At 49.2% G+C, this 19,286-nt stretch overlaps 1 protein-coding gene across 2 annotated transcripts in view; it reads right to left on the bottom strand.

Annotated features, from left to right (window-relative positions):
* LOC140403997 (kinesin-like protein KIF18A) overlaps positions 1-19,286 on the bottom strand; it is a 128,453-nt gene that overhangs the window by 62,546 nt on the left and 46,621 nt on the right. For both annotated transcript variants that reach the window (XM_072492327.1, XM_072492328.1), the window contains 2 exons: positions 13,917-14,027; positions 10,111-10,308 (listed from right to left, as the gene is read on the bottom strand). In XM_072492327.1, the coding sequence (XP_072348428.1) occupies positions 10,111-10,308; positions 13,917-14,027 (309 nt within the window). The remainder of the gene's footprint in view (positions 1-10,110; positions 10,309-13,916; positions 14,028-19,286) is intronic.

Here is a 19,286-nt window from a genome sequence, read left to right as displayed (position 1 = left end):
TGAGAAGGGGAGTGAGAGCTTCCGGGTGCGGCGATGACCAGCTGAGTCGCACGTTTCGGCAGCTCCCGGTGAAACGGACTTTTGGGCTCTTGATAGGAGCCCCAACGGCAATTTTGACGGCTAAAAACACTGTGCGGTAAACCAGAAGGGAATCCCCCCGGATACGGATGAAAAAAGGAGGAGAAAGTGGCCGGATTGCAGTGGATCCTTTAGAACAGCGGCAAGGAAGGCAAGCAAAAACCAAGATGGCGTCGGAAGGTGGCAGTTTAACATGGGGCCCTGAACAACAAGAGTTCTTGAAATGCTGTGTGGAAGAGCTCAAAAAGGAAATGAAGAAAGAGCTGTTGGCCCCGATACTACAGGCGATCGAAGGGCTAAAGGAGGAACAAAAGACCCAGGAGCGGGAGCTTCGGGTCGTGAAGGCAAAGGCAGCCGAGAATGAGGACGACATACAGGGCCTGGTGGTGAAGACGGAGATGCATGAGGCACATCAGAAACGATGTGTGGAAAGGTTGGAGGCACTGGAGAACAATGCAAGGAGGAACAACCTGAGGATTCTTGGTCTTCCTGAAGGTGTGGAGGGAGCGGACGTCGGGGCATATGTGAGCACGATGCTGCACTCGTTAATGGGAGCGGAGGCCCCGGCGGGTCCGTTGGAGGTGGAGGGAGCATACCGAGTGATGGCGCGAGGACCGAGAGCAGGAGAAATTCCCAGAGCCATAGTGGTGAGATTCCTCCGTTTTAAGGATAGAGAAATGGTCCTTAGATGGGCAAAGAAAACTCGGAGCAGTAAATGGGAGAACGCGGTGATCTGCGTTTATCAAGACTGGAGTGCGGAGGTGGCGAGAAGGAGGGCGAGCTTTAATCGGGCCAAGGCGGTGCTTCATAAAAAGAAGATAAAATTTGGAATGCTGCAACCGGCAAGACTGTGGGTCACATATCGAGGAAGGCACCACTACTTTGAGACGGCAGATGAAGCATGGACTTTTATTGTGGAAGAAAAACTGGAATGAGCGGGTTATTAAAAAGAACGTTTGAACAAAGTGGTGGGGCGAAGAGGGGGGTTAAAAAGGGGGGAAAAGAGGAGTTTTATGTACTAATCCTGCGATGTGGTAACTTTTCTCTCTTCCACAGGTGGTGATGGGGGAGGAGGGGAGGTGGAGGAGATGGGGCGTTGGCCATTGGGGGCGGGGCCAAGGGAGAAGCGCGGGCTTGGTTCCCGCGCTATGATAATCATGGCGGGAATAGAGAAGCAGGAAGGAGGGGGCGTCGCACGGTGCGAGCCGAGGTCACGGGGGGAAGCGGAGGTCGGCCAGAGTTTGCTGACTTCTGGGAGCAACATGGGGGGAGTAATTACGCTAGCGGGGGATCTAGCGGGGGTGGGAGGGGGGAATTACTGGGTTGCTGCTGCTGGGGAGAGGGGGGAGCTGGTATGGGAGGGGATGGGCGGGGGGGGCATCGCCTGGGGGAGATACAGCTGCGTGGGAACCGGGTGAGGAGCTGGAAAAAGGGGATGGCTAATCGACAAGGGGGGGGGGGTAGGAAGCCCCCCAACCCGGCTGATCACGTGGAACGTGAGAGGGCTGAACGGGCCGATAAAGAAGGCACGGGTACTCGCACACCTTAAGAAACTTCAGGCAGATGTGGTTATGTTACAGGAAACGCACCTGAAACTGATAGACCAGGTTAGGCTACGCAAAGGATGGGTGGGGCAGGTGTTCCATTCGGGACTAGATGCGAAAAACAGGGGGGTGGCTATATTAGTGGGGAAGCGGGTAATGTTCGAGGCAAAGACTATAGTGGCGGATAACTGGGGCAGATACGTGATGGTGAGTGGCAAACTACAGGGGGAGACGGTGGTTTTGGTAAACGTATATGCCCCGAACTGGGATGATGCCAATTTTATGAGGCGGATGCTAGGACGCATTCCGGACCTAGAGATGGGAAAGCTGATAATGGGGGGAGATTTTAATACGGTGTTGGAACCAGGGCTGGATAGGTCGAAGTCCAGGACTGGAAGGAGGCCGGCAGCAGCCAAGGTACTTAAAGATTTTATGGAGCAGATGGGAGGTGTAGACCCGTGGAGATTTAGCAGACCTAGGAGTAAGGAGTTCTCGTTTTTCTCCTATGTCCATAAAGTCTACTCGCGAATAGACTTTTTTGTGCTGGGAAGGGCGTTGATCCCGAAGGTGAGTGGAACGGAGTATACGGCTATAGCCATTTCGGATCACGCTCCACACTGGGTAGACTTGGAGATAGGGGAGGAAACAGGAGGGCGCCCACCCTGGAGAATGGACATGGGACTAATGGCAGATGAGGGGGTGTGTCTAAGGGTGAATGGGTGCATTGAAAAGTACTTGGAACTCAATGATAATGGGGAGGTCCAGGTGGGAGTGGTCTGGGAGGCGCTGAAGGCGGTGGTTAGAGGGGAGCTGATATCAATAAGGGCACATAAAGGGAAGCAGGAGAGTAAGGAACGGGAGCGGTTGCTGCAAGAACTTTTGAGGGTGGACAGACAATATGCGGAAGCACCGGAGGAGGGACTGTACAGGGAAAGGCAAAGGCTACATGTAGAATTTGACTTGCTGACTACAGGCACTGCAGAGGCACAATGGAGGAAGGCACAGGGTGTACAGTACGAATATGGGGAGAAGGCGAGCAGGTTGCTGGCACACCAATTGAGGAAAAGGGGAGCAGCGAGGGAAATAGGGGGAGTGAGGGATGAGGAAGGAGAGATGGAGCGGGGAGCGGAGAGAGTGAATGGAGTGTTCAAGACATTTTATAAAAAATTATATGAAGCTCAACCCCCGGATGGGATGGAGAGAATGATGGGCTTTTTGGATCGGCTAGAATTTCCCAAGGTGGAAGAGCAGGAAAGGGTGGGACTGGGAGCACAGATCGAGGTAGAAGAAGTGGTGAAAGGAATTAGGAGCACGCAGGCGGGAAAGGCCCCGGGACCGGATGGATTCCCAGTCGAATTCTATAGAAAATATGTGGACTTGCTCGCCCCGGTATTGACGAGGACCTTTAATGAGGCAAAGGAAAGGGGACAACTGCCCCCGACTATGTCTGAAGCAACGATATCGCTTCTCTTAAAGAAGGAAAAGGACCCGCTACAATGCGGGTCCTATAGACCTATTTCCCTCCTAAATGTAGATGCCAAGATCCTGGCCAAGGTAATGGCAATGAGAATAGAGGAATGTGTCCCGGGGGTGGTCCACGAGGACCAAACTGGATTTGTGAAGGGGAGACAGCTGAACACGAATATACGGAGGCTGTTAGGGGTAATGATGATGCCCCCACCAGAAGGGGAAACGGAGATAGTAGTGGCGATGGATGCCGAGAAAGCATTTGATAGAGTGGAGTGGGATTATTTGTGGGAGGTGTTGAGGAGATTTGGTTTTGGAGAGGGGTATGTTAGATGGGTGCAGCTGTTGTATAGGGCCCCGATGGCGAGCGTGGTCACGAATGGACGGGGATCTGCATATTTTCGGCTCCATAGAGGGACAAGGCAGGGATGCCCTCTGTCCCCATTATTGTTTGCACTGGCGATTGAGCCCCTGGCGATAGCGTTGAGGGGTTCCAAGAAGTGGAGGGGAGTACTTAGAGGAGGAGAAGAACACCGGGTATCTTTGTATGTGGACGATTTGTTACTATATGTGGCAGACCCGGCGGAGGGGATGCCAGAAATAATGCGGATACTTGGGGAGTTTGGGGATTTTTCAGGGTATAAATTGAACATGGGGAAAAGTGAGTTGTTTGTGGTGCATCCAGGGAAGCAGAGTAGAGAAATAGAGGACCTGCCGTTGAGGAAGGTAACAAGGGACTTCCGTTACCTGGGGATCCAGATAGCCAAGAATTGGGGCACATTGCATAGGTTAAATTTAACGCGGTTGGTGGAACAAATGGAGGAGGATTTCAAGAGATGGGATATGGTATCCCTGTCACTGGCAGGGAGGGTGCAGGCGGTTAAGATGGTGGTCCTCCCGAGATTCCTCTTTGTGTTTCAGTGCCTCCCGGTGGTGATCACGAAGGCTTTTTTTAAAAGGATCGAAAAGAGCATCATGGGTTTTGTGTGGGCCGGGAAGACCCCGAGAGTGAGGAAGGGATTCTTACAGCGTAGCAGGGATAAGGGGGGGGGGCTGGCACAACCGAGCCTAAGTGAGTATTATTGGGCCGCTAATATTTCAATGGTGAGTAAGTGGATGGGAGAGGAGGAGGAAGCGGCGTGGAAGAGATTAGAGAGGGCGTCCTGTAGGGGGACTAGCCTACAGGCTATGGTGACAGCCCCATTGCCGTTCTCACCGAGGAACTACACCACAAGCCCGGTGGTGGTGGCTACACTGAAGATTTGGGGACAGTGGAGACGGCATAGGGGAAAGACTGGAGCCTTGGGGGGGTCCCCGATAAGAAACAACCATAGGTTTGCCCCGGGGGGAATGGATGGGGGATATGGAATGTGGCAAAGAGCAGGAATAACGCAACTGAAAGATCTGTTTGTGGATGGGAAGTTCGTGAGTCTGGGAGCGCTGACCGAGAAATATGGGTTGCCCCAAGGGAATGCATTCAGGTATATGCAACTGAGGGCTTTTGCGAGGCAACAGGTGAGGGAATTCCCGCAGCTCCCGACACAAGAGGTGCAGGACAGAGTGATCTCAAAGACATGGGTGGGGGATGGTAAGGTGTCAGATATATATAGGGAAATGAGGGACGAAGGGGAGACTATGGTAGATGAACTAAAAGGGAAATGGGAAGAAGAGCTGGGGGAGGAGATCGAGGAGGGGCTGTGGGCAGATGCCCTAAGCAGGGTAAACTCGTCGTCCTCGTGTGCCAGGCTAAGCCTGATTCAGTTTAAGGTATTACACAGGGCGCATATGACTGGAGCACGGCTCAGTAAATTTTTTGGGGTGGAGGATAGGTGTGCGAGGTGCTCGAGAAGCCCAGCGAATCATACCCATATGTTTTGGTCATGCCCGGCACTACAGGGGTTTTGGATGGGGGTGACAAAGGTGCTTTCAAAAGTAGTGGGGGTCCGGGTCGAACCAAGTTGGGGGTTGGCTATATTTAGGGTTGCACAAGAGCCGGGAGTGCAGGAGGCGAGAGAGGCCGATGTTTTGGCCTTTGCGTCCCTAGTAGCCCGGCGCAGGATATTGTTAATGTGGAAAGAAGCCAAGCCCCCGGGGGTGGAGACCTGGATAAATGACATGGCAGGGTTTATAAAGCTAGAGCAGATTAAGTTCGTCCTAAGGGGGTCGGCTCAAGGGTTCACCAGGCGGTGGCAACCGTTCGTCGAATACCTCGCAGAAAGATAGATGGAATGGACAAAAGAAGGCAGCAGCAGCAGCCCAGGATCGGGGGGGGGGGGAGGAGGAACCAGAAGGACTCTCGGGGTTGTTAATATATACTGTATAATATGTATAGGTCGTTGCTACAGATAATTATATATTGGACTGTTAAATTATATTTTTGGAGAGTGTTACTTGTGATAAGGTAGTTGCCAATTAGGGTTAGTTTTCATTTTTGTTATTTATTATTTATTCATTTTCTGTTTATAAAATAGGTCATTGTTATTTGTGTTGTTATAATATTGTGTAAAGGATGCACAATGTACTGTGTTGGTTGACCAAAAATTTTCAATAAAATATTTTTTTTTTTTTTAAAAGAGAAGGGGAGTGAATAACAGGTAAGCTTCTTTCTTTTTCTTTTTTTATCTAGAGGGGATAGCAGGGAAGGTAGAGCAATGTTCCTCCTGCAGAATGTTTGAGGTGAGGGACGCTAGATGGGTGACGGTGAGAGGGGCTGGGAGGAAGCAGTCAGTAAAGGGATCCCCTGTGGTCGTTCCCCTTAGTAACAAGTATACCGCTTTGGATACTGTTGGTGGGGGGGGGGGGGGGGGGGAGAACGGACTTACCAGGGTTAAGCCATGGGGTACAGGTCTCTGGCACAGAGTCTGTCCCTGTTGCTCAGAAGGGAACGGGGGAGAGGAGTAGAGCATTAGTCATTGGCGACTCCATAATTAGGGGGATAGATAGGAGATTCTGTGGGAACGCGAGAGACTCGCAGTTGGTGTGTTGCCTCCCAGGTGCCAGGGTACATGATGTCTCGGACTGTGTTTTCGGGGTACTTAAGGGGGAGGGGGAGCAGCCCCGTGTCATGGCCCACATAGGTACCAACGACATAGGTAGGAAAAGGGATAGGGATGCAAGACAGGAATTTAGGGAGCTAGGGTGGAAACTTAGATCTAGTACAAACAGAGTTATTATCTCTGGGTTGTTACCCGTGCCACGTGATAGCGAGACGAGGAATATGGAGCGAGAGGAGTTGAACACATGGCTACAGCGATGGTGCAGGAGGGAGGGTTTCAGATTTCTGGATAATTGGGGCTCATTCTGGGGTCGGTGGGACCTCTACAAACGGGATGGTCTACACCTGGACCAGAGGGGTACCAATATCCTGGGGGGGGGGGGGAATTTGCTAATGCTCTTCGGGAGGGTTTAAACTCGTTCAGCAAGGCCTTGGGAAACTGAATTGTAGCTCCAGTATACAGAAGGTTGAGAGTAGTGAGATCATGAGTAAGGTTTCAAAGTTGCAGGAGAGTACCGGCAGGCAGGAAGGTGGTTTAAAGTGTGTCTTCTTCAATGCCAGGAGCATCCGGAATAAGGTGGGTGAACTTGCGGCATGGGTTGGTACCTGGGACTTCCATGTTGTGGCCATTTCGGAGACATGGATAGAGCAGGGACAGGAATGGTTGTTGCAGGTGCCGGGGTTTAGATATTTCAGTAAGCTCAGGGAAGGTGGTAAAAGAGGGGGAAGGGTGGCACTGTTAGTCAAGGACAGTATTACGGTGGCAGAAAGGACGTTTGATGAGGACTCGTCTACTGAGGTAGTATGGGCTGAGGTTAGAAACAGGAAAGGCGAGGTCACCCTGTTCGGGGTTTTCTATAGGCCTCCGAAAAGTTCCAGAGATGTAGAGGAAAGGATTGCAAAGATGATTCTGGATAGGAGCGAAAGTAACAGGGTAGTTGTTATGGGGGACTTTAACTTTCCAAATATTGACTGGAAACGCTATAGTTCGAGTACTTTAGATGGGTCCGTTTTTGTCCAATGTGTGCAGGAGGGTTTCCTGACACAGTATGTAGCTAGGCCAACGAGAGGCGAGGCCATATTGGATTTGGTACTGGGCAATGAACCAGGACAGGTGTTAAGATTTAGAGGTAGGTGAGCACTTTGGTGATAGTGACCACAATTCAATTATGTTTACTTTGGTGATGGAAAGGGATAGGTATATACCGCAGGGCAAGAGTTATATCTGGGGGAAAGGCAATTATGATGCGATGAGGCAAGACTTAGGATGCAACGGACGGAGAGGAAAATTGCAGGGGATGGGCACAATGGAAATGTGGAGCTTGTTCAAGGAACAGCTACTGCGTGTCCTTGATAAATATGTACCTGTCAGGCAGGGAGGAAGTGGTCGAGCAAGGGAACCGTGGTTTACTAAAGCAGTCGAAACACTTGTCAAGAGGAAGAAGGAGGCTTATGTAAAGATGAGACATGAAGGTTCAGTTAGGGCGCTCGAGAGTTACAAGTTAGCTAGGAAGGACCTAAAGAGAGAGCTAAGAAGAGCCAGGAAGGGACATGAGAAGTCTTTGGCAGGTAGGATCAAGGTTAACCCTAAAGCTTTCTATAGATATGTCAGGAATAAAAGAATGACTACAGTAAGAGTAGGGCCAGTCAAGGACAGTAGTGGGAAGTTGTGCTTTGAGTCAGAGGAGATAAGAGAGGTGCTAAATGAATATTTTTCGTCAGTATTCACACCGGTAACTATAGACCAGGAGGAGGGCGTAGAAGGATGGGTGAGTAAATTTGCAGATGACACTAAAGTCGGTGGAGTTGTGGACAGTGCGGAAGGATGTTACAAGTTACAGAGGGACATAGATAAGCTGCAGCGCTGGGCTGCGAGGTGGCAAATGGAGTTTAATGCAGAAAAGTGTGAGGTGATTTATTTTGGAAGGAATAACAGGAAGACAGAGTACTGGGCTAATGGTAAGATTCTTGGCAGTGTGGATGAGCAGAGAGATCTCGGTGCCCATGTACATAGATCCCTGAAAGTTGCCACTCAGGTTGAGAGGGTTGTTAAGGTGTATGGTGTGTTAGCTTTTATTGGTAGAGGGATTGAGTTTCGGAGCCATGAGGTCATGTTGCAGCTGTACAAAACTCTGGTGCGGCCGCATTTGGAGTATTGCGTGCAATTCTGGTCGCCGCATTATATGAAGGATGTGGAAGCATTGGAAAGGGTGCAGAGGGGATTTACCAGAATGTTGCCTGTATGGAGGGAAGATCTTGTGAGGAAAGGCTGAGGGACTTGAGCGTGTTTTCGTTAGAGAGAAGGTTAAGAGGTGACTTAATTGAGGCATACAAGATGATCAGAGGATTGGATAGGGTGGACAGTGAGAGCCTTTTTCCTCAGATGGTGATGGCTAGCATGAGGGGACATAGCTTTCAATTGAGGGGAGATAGATATAGGACAGATGTCAGAGGTAGGTTCTTTACTCAGAGAGTAGTGAGGGCGTGGAATGCCCTGCCTGCAACAGTAGTGGACTCGCCAACACTAAGGGCATTCAAATGGTCATTGGATAGACATATGGACGATAAGGGAATAGCGTAGATGGGCTTTAGAGTAGTTTCACAGGTCGGCGCAACATCGAGGGCCGAAGGGCCTGTACTGCGCTGTAATATTCTATGTTCCATGTTCTATGCTCCAATTTTATTTGCTCCATTATTTATGCCTTCAGCTGCCTCGAGCCTAGGTTCTGCAATTCCCTCTGTAAACCTCGCTGCCTCACTTTCCTCCTTTAAGGTGCATCTTAGAAACCTATCTCTTCTGTCCTAATGGTGTCAAAGGTTTCTTTATAATGCTTCTGTTTAGTGTCCTCGGGTGTTCTGTTATATTAAAAGGTGCTATACAAATACAAATTGTTATCTTTAACATCCACATGAAAGGGTAGCCAGGGCCTTGCTTCACATGTCTCATTCTAAAGGTGTCAGCTCAGTGTAGCACTCCTTCAGTTTTGCACTGGAGGGTCAGCTGAGATTATTTGCTTAAGCCTCTGGAGACTATAAACCTTCCAAATTAGACGCTAGCCAATTTAGTCAAGGCTGACATTTAAATGACTTTTACTGCCTTTGTATACTTAAAGGTTTATAAAGCTTGACATGAGTTCTAACAGGTCGATTCCCATCCCTAACGGGGCTTTTGTCCTTCACTATAGTTTTGCTCTGCATCATCCAGAGCCAAAATGGTGGGCAGGAGACCTGATCCCAGATACCAGTGTTGCTGCATTTCCACCAATGGCTGGGAGGTACAACAGCAGATCAATGTTCCCCCTCAGTGGGAATATGTAGTGCAACAGGCAGTGGAGTAATATGGAGGCAAATTATATTGTGCCTTGATAGCTTCATTCAATAAACTACACAAATGGATACACCTACAAGTGAGTTACTTTCTCAAGAATGAAGGCAAACATTTGGTACAAGAGTCAGAGTTTAACACCAAGTAAGAGGCCCTTTGGCCCATCGTGCGTGCCGGCTATCAAACACCTATTTATTCTCATCCCATTTTACAGCACTTGGTCCGTAGCCTTGTATGATATGACGTTTCATGTGCTCATCTAAATGCTTCTTAAACGTTGTGAGGGTTCCCATCTCTACCACCCTTTCAGGAAGAGGTTCTTTGGCCCATTATGCCTGTGCCGGCCATCAAGCATCTATTTATTCTAATCCCATTTTACAGCACTTGGGCCGTAGCCTTGCATGCTATGGTGTCTCAAGTGCTCATCTAAATACTTCTTAAATGTTGAGGGTTCCCACCTCTACCACCTTTTCATGCAGCGAGTTCCAGATTCCAACTACCCTCTGGGTGAAAAAGCTTTTCCTCAAATTCCCTCCAAATCTCCTGCTCCTTACGACCATCTATCATCACTTAAAAGAGCACAGTCTTAGTGGAAGTGATAAGTAAGTGACAAGTAGCACGCAACTTTTGCCATTTCATCAAATAGTGGTGTCTTCAGAAAACTATGTCCCTTTCTTTTAAAAAAGAATAATCTGCTGTACCTTGTTGTCTGCCAGTGAGTTAATTACATTTCCTAATGCGAGCAGTGAGCGGTTTATGTTTGCTCCTTCCCTAAACCGTGCTCCCTGAGCCTTTGTTGCACTGGCACGCTCTGATCCAGCCAAGTCAATCAAGCACATCTTGGCAATCCGCAAATTCTTGCTGATGCTGGCAATACGATCTTGTTGCTTCACGTAGACCTATTTTATTTAAAAACAAAGAAATAAGAAAGCCTCACAAAATACAATAATCACCCAGGTGCATTCAGTCTCACTTTTAGTCTCTTGAACAGCAATAATTCTTAGATCTTTTCTTCTATAAAACAATGCACTAAAAGTTAACTGCTTCTTATTAGGTCGAAGCATTTATTTTACGGCTTCCACTATATCTTTCAGGGCAGCACGGTAGCATTGTGGTTAGCAGAATTGCTTCACAGCTCCAAGGTCCCAGGTTCGATTCCGGCTTGGGTCACTGTCTGTGCGGAGTCTGCACATCCTCCCCGTGTGTGCGTGGGTTTCCTCCGGGCGCTCCGGTTTCCTCCCACAGTCCAAAGATGTGCAGGTTAGGTGGATTGGCCATTCTAAATTGCCCTTAGTGTCCAAAATTGCCCTTAGTGTTGGGTGGGGTTACTGGGTTATGGGGATAGGGTGGAGGTGCTGAACTTGGGTAGGGTGCTCTTTCCAAGAGCCGGTGCAGACTCGATGGGCTGAATGGCCTCCTTCTGCACTGTAAATTCTATGATATCTTATTTATATTGTTTTCTTAGCTCTTAAAACTTCCCTGTCCTCTCCCATGTGATGTTCACTGGCTCCGGGCATGACCACCTGAAGAGTAGGATTATCTATCTGCCTTCCCAGTGACTTTGGTAAGGCAACAATGGGAAATTCTGCAGCATATCTTTGCAATATGTCACTGTTCAATGCAGCAGCTTGAATTAACCCCATCATCATCAGGCAAAGCGAAGGGTGGAGGGGTTTGCCTCCTCATCAACTCCTCCTGGTGCTTGGATGTGGCGACTCTGGCGACCTACTGCTCCCCAGACCTGGAATACCTGACCGTGAAGTGCCGCCCATATTATCTTCCACGTGAGTTCACTTCAGCCATTATCACAGCGGTCTACATCCCACCCCAGGCAGTAGTGAGGAAGGCACTGGACGAACTATACACAGTAATAAACTACGAAACAGAACACCCGGAGGCCTTGTTCATCGTGGCCGGAGACTTCAACAAGGCCAACCTCAAGAGTGTACTGCCAAAATTCCACCAGCACATCTCCTGTCCCACCAGGGGCAACAACACTCTTGACCACTGCTACTCAAAAATCAAGGGCCCCTACCGTTCCATCCCCCGACCGCACTTTGGGAAATCAGACCATAAATCGGTGCTCCTTCTCCCGGCATACAAGCAGAAACTCAAGCGGGAGAATCCAGCTAAGGCTGTGCAGTGCTAGTCCGAGGAGACAGAAGAGCTCTTACGTGACTGCTTAGAGACAGTGGACTGGTCCATATTTAAGACCTCAGCGACCAACTTAAATGAGTATGCCATCACAGACTTCATCAGCAAATGTGTGGACGACTGCGTGCCAAAGAAAGCAGTACGTGCGTTCCCCAACCGGAAACCATGGCTCAATTGCGAGATTGACTCCCTACTGAAGGACAGATCTGAGGCGTTCAAGGCAGACGACCCTGACCTATACAAGAAATCCAGGTACGACCTCCCCAAAGACATCCGGAATGCCAAGAGAGAATATCAAACCAAGCTAGAGTCACAGACAGACTCTCGGCGGTTGTGGCAAGGACTAAACAACATAACGGGCTACAAAGCAAAGCCGAACAGTATCTCTGGCAGCAGCGCACCCCTCCCCGATGAACTCAATGCATTCTATGCTCGGTTCGAGCAGGTAACCAACAATCCGCTGGCGAGTGCCCCAGCAGCCCATAATTCACCCGTACCCACCATCACAGCTTCCAAAGTCAGATTGGCCTTCCTGAAAGTGAACCCTTGGAAGGCGACAGGCCCAGACGGGATCCCTGGTCATGCACTCAGAGCCTGCGTGGACCAGCTGGCAGAGGTATTCACGGACATCTTTAACCTGTCCCTACTCCACTCCGAGGTCCCCACCTGCTTCAAGAAGACCACCATCATACCGGTACCAAAGAAGAACCAGGCAACGTGCCTCAATGACTACCGACCAGTGGCCCTGACTTCAGTCGTAATGAAGTGCTTCGAGAAGTTGATCATGAAGCGCTTCGAGAGGTTGATCATGAAGCGCATCACCTCCATACTCCCAGAACGCCTTGATCCACTGCAATTCGCATACCGCTGCAACCGGTCCACATCAGACACCATTTCCGTGGCCCTACACTCATCCCTAGAGCATCTCGAAAACAAGGACTCCTACATTAGACTCTTATTTATTGACTACAGCTCCGCCTTCAACACCATAATCCCAGCCAAGCTCATATCAAAGCTCCAAAACCTAGGACTTGACTCCCCACTCTGCAACTGGATCCTCAATTTTCTGACCAACAGACCACAATCAGTAAGAATGAACAACAACACCTCCTCCACATAGTCCTCAACACCGGCGCCCCGCATGGCTGCATACTTAGCCCCCTACTCTACTCCCTGTACACACACAACTGCGTGGCAAAACTTGGTTCCAACTCCATCTGCAAGTTTGCTGACGATACGACAATAGTGGGCCGGATCTCGAATAACGATGAGTTTGAATACAGGAGGGAGATAGAGAACCTAGTGGAGTGGTGTAGCGACAACAATCTCTCAATGCCAGCAAAACTAAAGAGCTGGTAACTGACTTCAGGAAGCAAAGTACTGTACACACCCCTGTCAGCATCAACGGGGCCGAGGTGGAGATGGTTAGCAGTTTCAAATTCCTACGGGTGCACATCTCCAAAAATCTGTCCTGGTCCACCCACGTCGACGCTACCACCAAGAAAGCACAACAGCGCCTATGCTTCCTCAGGAAACTAAGGAAATTCGGCATGTCCACATTGACTCTTACCAACTTTTACAGATGCACCATAGAAAGCATCCTGTCGGGCTGCATCACAGCCTGGTATGGCAACTGCTCAGCCCAAGACCACAAGAAACTTCAGAGAGCCGTGAACACCGCCCAGTCCATTACACAAACCTGCCTCCCATCCATTGACTCCATCTACACCTCCCGCTGCCTGGGGAAAGCGGGCAGTATAATCAAAGATCCCTCCCACCCGGCTTACTCACTCTTCCAACTTCTTCCATCGGGCAGGAGATACAGAAGTCTGAGAACACACACGAACAGACTCAAAAACAGCTTCTTCCCCACTGTCACCAGACTCCTAAATGACCCTCTTATGGACTGATTTCATTAACACTACACCCTGTATGCTTCATCCGATGCCAGTGCTTATGTAGTTACATTGTATATGTTGTGTTGCCCCATTATGTATTTTCTTCTGTTCCCTTTTCTTCTCATGTACTTAATGATCTGTTGAGCTGCTCGCAGAAAAATACTTTTCACTGTACCTCGGTACACGTGACAATAAACAAATCCAATCCAATCCAAAAACCACACATTACAGCACACACCGCAGACCAATAGGATTACATGCTAGGACTGCTACCCATAAGGCACAAATACTGATAGCAAAATAACTTAGAATAATTCATAACTAGTCGGAGATTAATCAAGTACCCAATTACACTGTACTCGTAATCCTACACATTCTTAAAGATTCTGTGGATGACATGGAAAGTGGAAATATTTTAATAGAACAACAATTTTAGTCCTGACAGTTATTTTCACCTGAAAGACAGCATGGGATCGTGAGGATGTTGCGTTTGCATCAGTTGGATGTTGCGTCCTGTTCAGGTTTCCATTTGCCAACATCTCTAAAAGCTCCTTGGCAGATTTGGGCTGGAAGAATAGAAAAAAGTCCGTACAAATATAACTTTTAAATTCAGTCAGCTAAGTTTTTTTTGTGAGAGGGCACACACAAAACATTCATCAGTGATTAGGTTAGATTACAATGGGAGACAGTGGCGTAGTGGTATTGTCACTGGAATAATAATTCTCAGGGGTCCTGGGTTCAAATCCTACCATGGCAGATGGTGAAATTTGAATTAAATAAAAATCTGGAATTAAATATTGTTATAAGCTTATTAATAAACTGTCAATGACCCAGCACGATGCTATTAATAGTTTTTAATACTTCAAAAGCATCCTGGTGGTGTTGGAAATTTTGCCACTTCTTCCCTTTCCATTTAGTCCCCAGTACAAAAACTTGGCCGGGATTCTCCCCTACCCGGCGGGGCAGGGGGTCCTGGCGGAATGGAGTGGCACCTTTAGGGGCCAAGCCTGCACCTTTAGGGGCTAGGCCCGCCCCGGAGTGGTTGGCGCCCCGCCTGCTGGCATGGAAGGCCATTGATGCCACGCCAGCCAGGGCCGAAGGGACTCCGCCAGCCGGCGGGAGTCGGCGCATGCGCGGGAGCGTCAGCGGCTGCTGACGTCAACCCCGCGCATGTGCGGGGGGGGGGGGGTTCACCTACGCGTCGGCCATCGCGGAGACCTACACGGCCGAAGCTTAGTAAAAGAGTGCCCCGCGGCACAGGCCCACCCGCGGATCGGTGGGCCCCGATCACAGGCCAGGCCACCGTGGGGGCACCCCCCAGGGCCAGATCGCCCCAGGACCCCGGAGCCCGCTCGTTCCGCCAGTAAGGGACCTGGTTCAATTCACGCCGGCGGGACCGGCATAGCAGCAGCGGGACTTCGGCCCATCGCGGGCTGGAAAATCACCGAGGGGGGGCTGCCGACCGGCGCGGCACGATTCGCGCCCCTGCCGAATCTCCGGTGCCGGAGAATTCGGCAGCTAGCGGGGGCTGGATTCACGCCGCCCCCCCGGCGATTTTCCGACCCGGCGGGGGGTTGGAGAATCCCACCCCTGGTGTCTCATGACTACTGGACATCCTAAAGCATTTCACAGGTAATTATGTTCTTTATTAAGTACACTGCTGTAATGTATGAAGTACAGCGGCCGATTTATGCACAGTGAAGTCCCACAAACTAGTGTGATAATGACCAGATAATCTATTCTTGAGATGTTATGCAGGCTTTCTCCAGTGGTTCAACTGCATATGTTTTGTCTGAATCCTTCTATAGTTTATCCAGTACCTGTACCTACAGTTATGCCTTCACCAAATTCAACCCGAGCACAAGGCCCATTTCCAGAAACTTTAGTTCTAATTCCCACCAATTGCAACCATCCAATTTTTTTTCTAGATCTTCATGTTAGCTGACATTCCAAATAGTCTCCTCTCTTCAGCTACTCTTCCCCACTTTTCTAAACAATCTTCCTCAAAAAGCCCATGCTTCAAAACTACCTCAGCTTCACTTCCCTTTTGGCTCTAAAGTCTTTGAAAGTCTCATCACTCTCATAACTCGTCCACCTTTCCTGCAACTCCATGTTTGAATCTCTCCAATCAGGTTTTTTTTGCTCGTCATTGATTGGAGCAAAGGAATAATCAATACCCTTTGTGACAGTGCAAATGGTGAAAATATATACTCCTCAACCTCTTATGTCCTTTGGCATGGTTGATCAACCAGTAACAGTTCTCCTTCATTGTCAGCTCAGTTGGATCTCACTCGGTTCAATATTAGAGTAGCCATACCAATAGCTTCTCTTACTACCCCTACACCATTACCTCCCCTGCCATTGTGGCATCATCCAAAGTCATGGGGTTACCCTCCATATCTACACTGACAACAGCCAGCTCAACCTCTTTATATTTCTCAGCTATTCCAATGCTTCTCATTTTTCAGGCTATTTGTTTGACACCCTGTCTTGGATGTGCCTCTATTTAAAATGCTGGGTAGACCAAAACTATTCTCTTTATCCCTGATCTACAACGCCATTCCATCTCCCCCCTCAGACATTGCCTTACGATAAAGTAGATTACTTGCCACCTTGTCATTCCATTAGGTTTTTGTAAGGATCTACCAGTAGAGACAACATGTTTAGCACAGGGCTAAATAGCTGGCTTTTAAAGCAGACCATGAACAGGTGCCGGAATGTGGCGACTAGGGGCTTTTCACAGTGACTTCATTTGAAGCCTACTTGTGACAGTAAGCGATTTTAATTTCATTTCTCATTTTCAACATCAACATTGTCATACATCCTTTACCGGCTTGAGGACATACTAAAAATGTCTAGATTATGGGCGGGAGTCTCCGCCCTGCCGCTCCACATTTCTGCCCCGACTGACCGGCGGGATTCTCCGTTACGCCAGCCGGTCAACGGGGTTTCCCATTGTGGGGCAGCCCCACGCCGTCGGGAAACCCCCGGGCGCCGGCATAACGGAGAATCATGCCGGTGGAGAACCCCGGCCTATACCTTATATTAAAATCAGGTAAATGACCTAAAACACCATCTTTTGAAAGTGTTTAGCTTAAGCCCCTAATTAACCGAAGTATCTGCTCAACGTATTACTTTTGGTTAAGTCAAAAGACCATATCATGAATAGGCAACTAACATGAATCTCTCAGGCTTATTCTAAAATAAGTGATAATTAAGCAGTTGACTACAGACTTACATGCTTGGGTCAGCTGTCTGGGTTTGGATGCTATTTCCTATTCTTCCGAAGTGACAAATATCAAGAGCTTTTCCCCCTTTTGAATATTAAATTAATTTCCCATATATGGTCACATTTGTGACTTTCACAATTCACTTAAGTCACCCATAGGTCATTGAGTGTAATGTCACTGGCCATTAACCTATCAGATTGCTGAACACACACATAGCAGCCTCATCAGTATCCTAATTCATCATCCAATTTTCTTGCAAAAGGAAGTTGTTGCAGTTTACACACGAGTCTATTCAGCAATTAATATTTTTATTAAAATCTTTTTATTTTCCACATTTCACCAAATAAACAACAAAAGAAAAACAAACAATAACAGCCCCCCAGAAACAACACCCCCTCAATACATAGTCCAATCCATCCATTTGTGCATTCCAGGTAAACGTTAACAATCAAACAGTGACAGTGCAAAAATAACCCCCCCCCCAACAATGTTCAATGGCAACCAGTTCCCAAAAGTGCATAATAAACAATCCCCATGAACAGTAGAACCCCTCCTTCACCCCCCTCAGCCCAATTTCTCCTTCTCAAGAGTCAGAAATTCAAGTAGGCCCCTCCACCACGCCGAGGCACAGGGTGCAGAACCTGACCTCCACCCCAACTGGACTCGCCTCTGGGCAATCAGTAAGGCGAAGGCTAAAACATCTGCCCCGCACCCGCCTGCAGCTCGGGCTGGTCTGACAGCCCGAAAATGGCCTCTAAGGGAACTGGTTCCACATTGACATGTAGTACCCGCGAGATAATACTAAAAACATTTCCCCCAATATCTTTCCAGCTTCGGACAGGACCAAAACAGGTGTACAAGGTATGCTGGGTCCCTCCCACACCACTCATATACCTCCTCCACTCCCTCAAAAGAGTCAGCTCATCCTCGCCCCCGTGAGGTGCGCCCTATACACGACCTTCGCACATGAGGTTGAGGCGTTAACCCTTCGAAGCACCTCACACCACAGACCTTTATCCATGACCTCCCCCAGCTCCTCTTCCCACTTGGCCTTAATCCCTTCCATAGACACCCCGTCCTCCTCCAGAATATTCCCACAAATTGCCGACACCACCCCCTTCTCCATTCCCCCTGCCGTCAATACCTCTTCCAACAACGAGGGGGTCGGGGATATCGGGAAGCTCCGAACCTCCTTCCTTGCAAAGTCTTGGAGCTGCAGGTACCCAAGCCCTTCCCCTTGCCCCAGTCCATATTTCTCCCCCAACTCTTCCAACCTCGCAAAACGTTCTCCCAACAACAGGTCTTCTAATACCCTGGCTCCCCCCGCTCCTCCCATTTCCGCCATCTCCCACCCAGCCTCAAACCTGTGATTTCCCCCGATCAGCATCTCCACTGATCCAGCCCCTCAGGTGCCTCCAAATCTTCAGTATTGCCCACCCACCCACCCACAAATAAACAAGGTGACCAACATGTCCACTTTCTTGAAGAATGCCTTCGGCAAAAAGGCAGGCAGGCACTGGAATAAAAACAAAATCACAGCAGCACATTCATTTTAACCGCCTGCACCCGACCCGCCAGTGACAGAGGGAGGTTGTCCCACCTTGCCAAGTCCGCTTTCAAACACCCCGTAAACTAGTAAAAATGTACAATGGAGCCTACCCACCCCCAAGTCCCGTGCCACCTGAACCCCTAAGTACCTGAAGTGGGTTGCTGCCCTGTAAAATGGCAGCCTGCCCACTCCCACCCCGGCTGGACACTACAAAATATTCACGCTTCTCCAAGTCCAGTTTCTATCCTGAAAAAGACCTAAACCTTCGGAGCAGTCCCATTATATTCCCCACCGACGTACTCGACTCAGATATATATAGCAATAAATTATCTATATACAAAGATATCTTTGTTTCCCCCCCCCCCCCTTCCATACTATTCCTTTTCAAAGTCCCGAACACCTTCTAGCCTCATCACCTTCGGGAGGCACCCCTCCAACCTAGCTGCCAGTATCTTGGCGTCTACATTCAGTAGCGATATAGGCCTGTACGACCCACACTCGGTCGGGTCCTTGGTTTTAACAGCCGGGACATCGAAGCCTTCCCACTCTTTGTGGTAGCACCCCCTTACCTATCGCCTCATCGAACATCTCCACCATCAGCGGCACCAATTTGTCTTTAAATTTCATGTAATACACTGGGAACCCATCTGGCCCAGCCGCTTTCCCCAATTGCCGCTTTCCCCAATTGCCTCCTTTAGCTCCCGTTCCCCCACTGACCACTCCAATCTGGACCTACCTCCCTCCTCCAGCCTAGGATACTCCAATAAAGTCCAGGAACTCCCTCATCTCTTGATCCTCCGCCGGTGTTTCCGACCTATACAGCTTTTCATTGAACTCCTCAAATACCTTATTAATCTGGTCCAGAGCCACCACCAATTTCTCTGTTCTTTCCCACATCTGGACTATTTCCCTCGCCGCTGCCTCCCTCTGAAGTTGGCCTTCTCCCCATATTCATAAATCACTCCCCTTGCCTGCCTCAGTTGGTGTACTACATTTCCCGTTGACAACCGGTCATAACTATCCTGGAGCTCCCTCCTTCTGTCCAA

Source organism: Scyliorhinus torazame, chromosome 29 (genome assembly GCF_047496885.1).
Source record: "Scyliorhinus torazame isolate Kashiwa2021f chromosome 29, sScyTor2.1, whole genome shotgun sequence".
NCBI classification, from domain to species: domain Eukaryota; kingdom Metazoa; phylum Chordata; class Chondrichthyes; order Carcharhiniformes; family Scyliorhinidae; genus Scyliorhinus; species Scyliorhinus torazame.
This window is presented reverse-complemented; position numbering and strand designations above follow the sequence as displayed.